Here is a 1,920-nt window from a genome sequence, read left to right on the forward strand (position 1 = left end):
GGGCAGCCCGCGCCCGAGGACGCGGGGAGGGATTCTCCGACCGCGGTGCGGCCGGTACCCTCCTGGGGTAATGTAGTCTTAAGAAGCGACATTTTCATGGGGTTCCTTTTTTACTAGGGTTTGGTCCCTGAAAGTGATGTTGGGCGCTCGAGACGGGGTTCCCCCCCCGCCATTCATCCCCTAGGCACGCCCGACCGTGGGATTGGGGTTATTTTTTATTGAGGTTTTCTTCCTCGCGGTGCTGGCCATGACAGCACAGCACCCTCGGCCCCATCAGTTGGGGTAACGAGTTGCCCGACGCCGGCCGAAACCGGAACGCCGCGCGAAGAGTTGCGCCACATCCACTCTCGTCTGAAAGCAGACAAGAGGGAGCGGCGCCCGACACGCGAGGGTCTAAAAAAAAAAATAGACCTCGCCCACCAATACACACGCGAAGGCCCCACAGGGGACCCCGCTTTTGCGGGACATTGGCCAACAACAAACAAGACCCCGTCAATCGGGGAGTTATTTGCTGTCGCCCGGGGTGCACCGTCCCGTGTCCCTCGTCAGCCCACCGCTGTCACCGGATTCATTGGAATCAAGCAACAGAAGCAAGACCTTCAAGAGACAGGGCACTCGAGGAGGTTTCCCGCACTTAGCACCCCAACCTAACCTAACCTAACCTAACCTAACCTAACCTTTTTTTTTTTTTTTTTTTTTACGTGTGGAAAGACCTTCGTCTACCCGGCCGGCTACGGGAAGTCGGACGGGTTATGTGGGGCTTGAACCCACTAAAACCACACGGTGCCATCGCCTACCGCTTCGTTGCCAGGAGTGTGAGCTGCCCTCGCTCATACTCCTGACGCGGCGGCCGCTTCCACGGCGGCCTCGGCTCGGCCGCTCTCCACGGAGCGGCCAGCGGGGTGACCCGTCGGCCTTCAATTCTACCCGCTAGGGGAGGGCGCGCCTGGCACAAGCGCGCCTTCGACCCAGGGCCGTTTCGCCAGGCAGCGGAATCCCGTTTCCGCCGCCCGACCGGCCCTTATTGTGGGGGCAGCAGGTGCAGGGCGTATGCCCGCCTCCTGCGCCCAGTGCGCCGGCGGCGTATGGGGAGGTCGGACGTGTCCTCTCTCACCCTTTCCGCCGCCTCTTTGCGGAGCATGACGCTCTCCGCAAAGGTCTGCACTGCTGTCCACGACCTCTCGCTGTCGACCATCTGTCTCACGACAGCCGGCAGGGAAAGGTCGTCCCCCACGACCGCGCGAAGCTCCGCGCGGTCTTGGTCCCAGGCTGGGCAAACCTCCAAGGTGTGCTGGGCGTCCTCGTCAGCACATCCGTCACAGTGGTGGCAGATAGCAGACGGCTCCCGACCGATCAGACACAGATACCCTCCGAAACAACCATGTCCGGAGAGCATCTGGGTCAGACGGTAAGTCAGGCTACCGTGCTGCCTCGCCAACCACTGTCCCAACACCGGACGGACCGCCTCGACGGTTCTACGCCCAGCAGTCGGCTGCTCCAGCCTTTGGGACCACTCTTCAATGGAGCGCTGACACAGCTCATTGCGGCGTCCTGCGATCTCCCTCGGTGCCAACCGGTGACCCTGGGCCACGGCCTCCTCGCGCCAGAAGAACAGCGACGCGAGGGTTTTCGCCTCTAGGTCCCAGGGAATGGAACCGGCCAGCACAGACGCTGCCTCAAAGGAGATCGTGCGATATCCCCTTGCGGCTCTCGTCGCCATCAGTAAAGTAAAAGTAAAAGTAAAAGTAAAAGTAAAAAGAATTTATTCAAAGAACACCATAACAAAAAGACAAAAAAAGGAAACAAAAATATGTACAAAAATAAACATGTAGTATGGTGCTCCCGAAAGGGTACCCCCTCAGCATAATGCTGGCTGTAAACAATATGCTACACGGCCAGCGCTGATCTTCCGGGGGTGCC

At 59.4% G+C, this 1,920-nt stretch overlaps 1 protein-coding gene across 1 annotated transcript; it reads right to left on the reverse strand.

The window, feature by feature from the left end:
* Positions 1–831: 831 nt before the first annotated feature.
* On the reverse strand, positions 832–1,720 carry LOC106136426 (uncharacterized). The gene has a single exon (XM_060954247.1). It carries the CDS (start codon positions 1,718–1,720, stop codon positions 1,022–1,024), a length of 699 nt encoding a protein of 232 aa, XP_060810230.1. The 3' UTR covers positions 832–1,021.
* Between the last annotated feature and the right edge of the window lie 200 nt (positions 1,721–1,920).

Source organism: Amyelois transitella, chromosome W (assembly GCF_032362555.1).
Source record: "Amyelois transitella isolate CPQ chromosome W, ilAmyTran1.1, whole genome shotgun sequence".
NCBI classification, from domain to species: Eukaryota; Metazoa; Arthropoda; class Insecta; order Lepidoptera; family Pyralidae; genus Amyelois; species Amyelois transitella.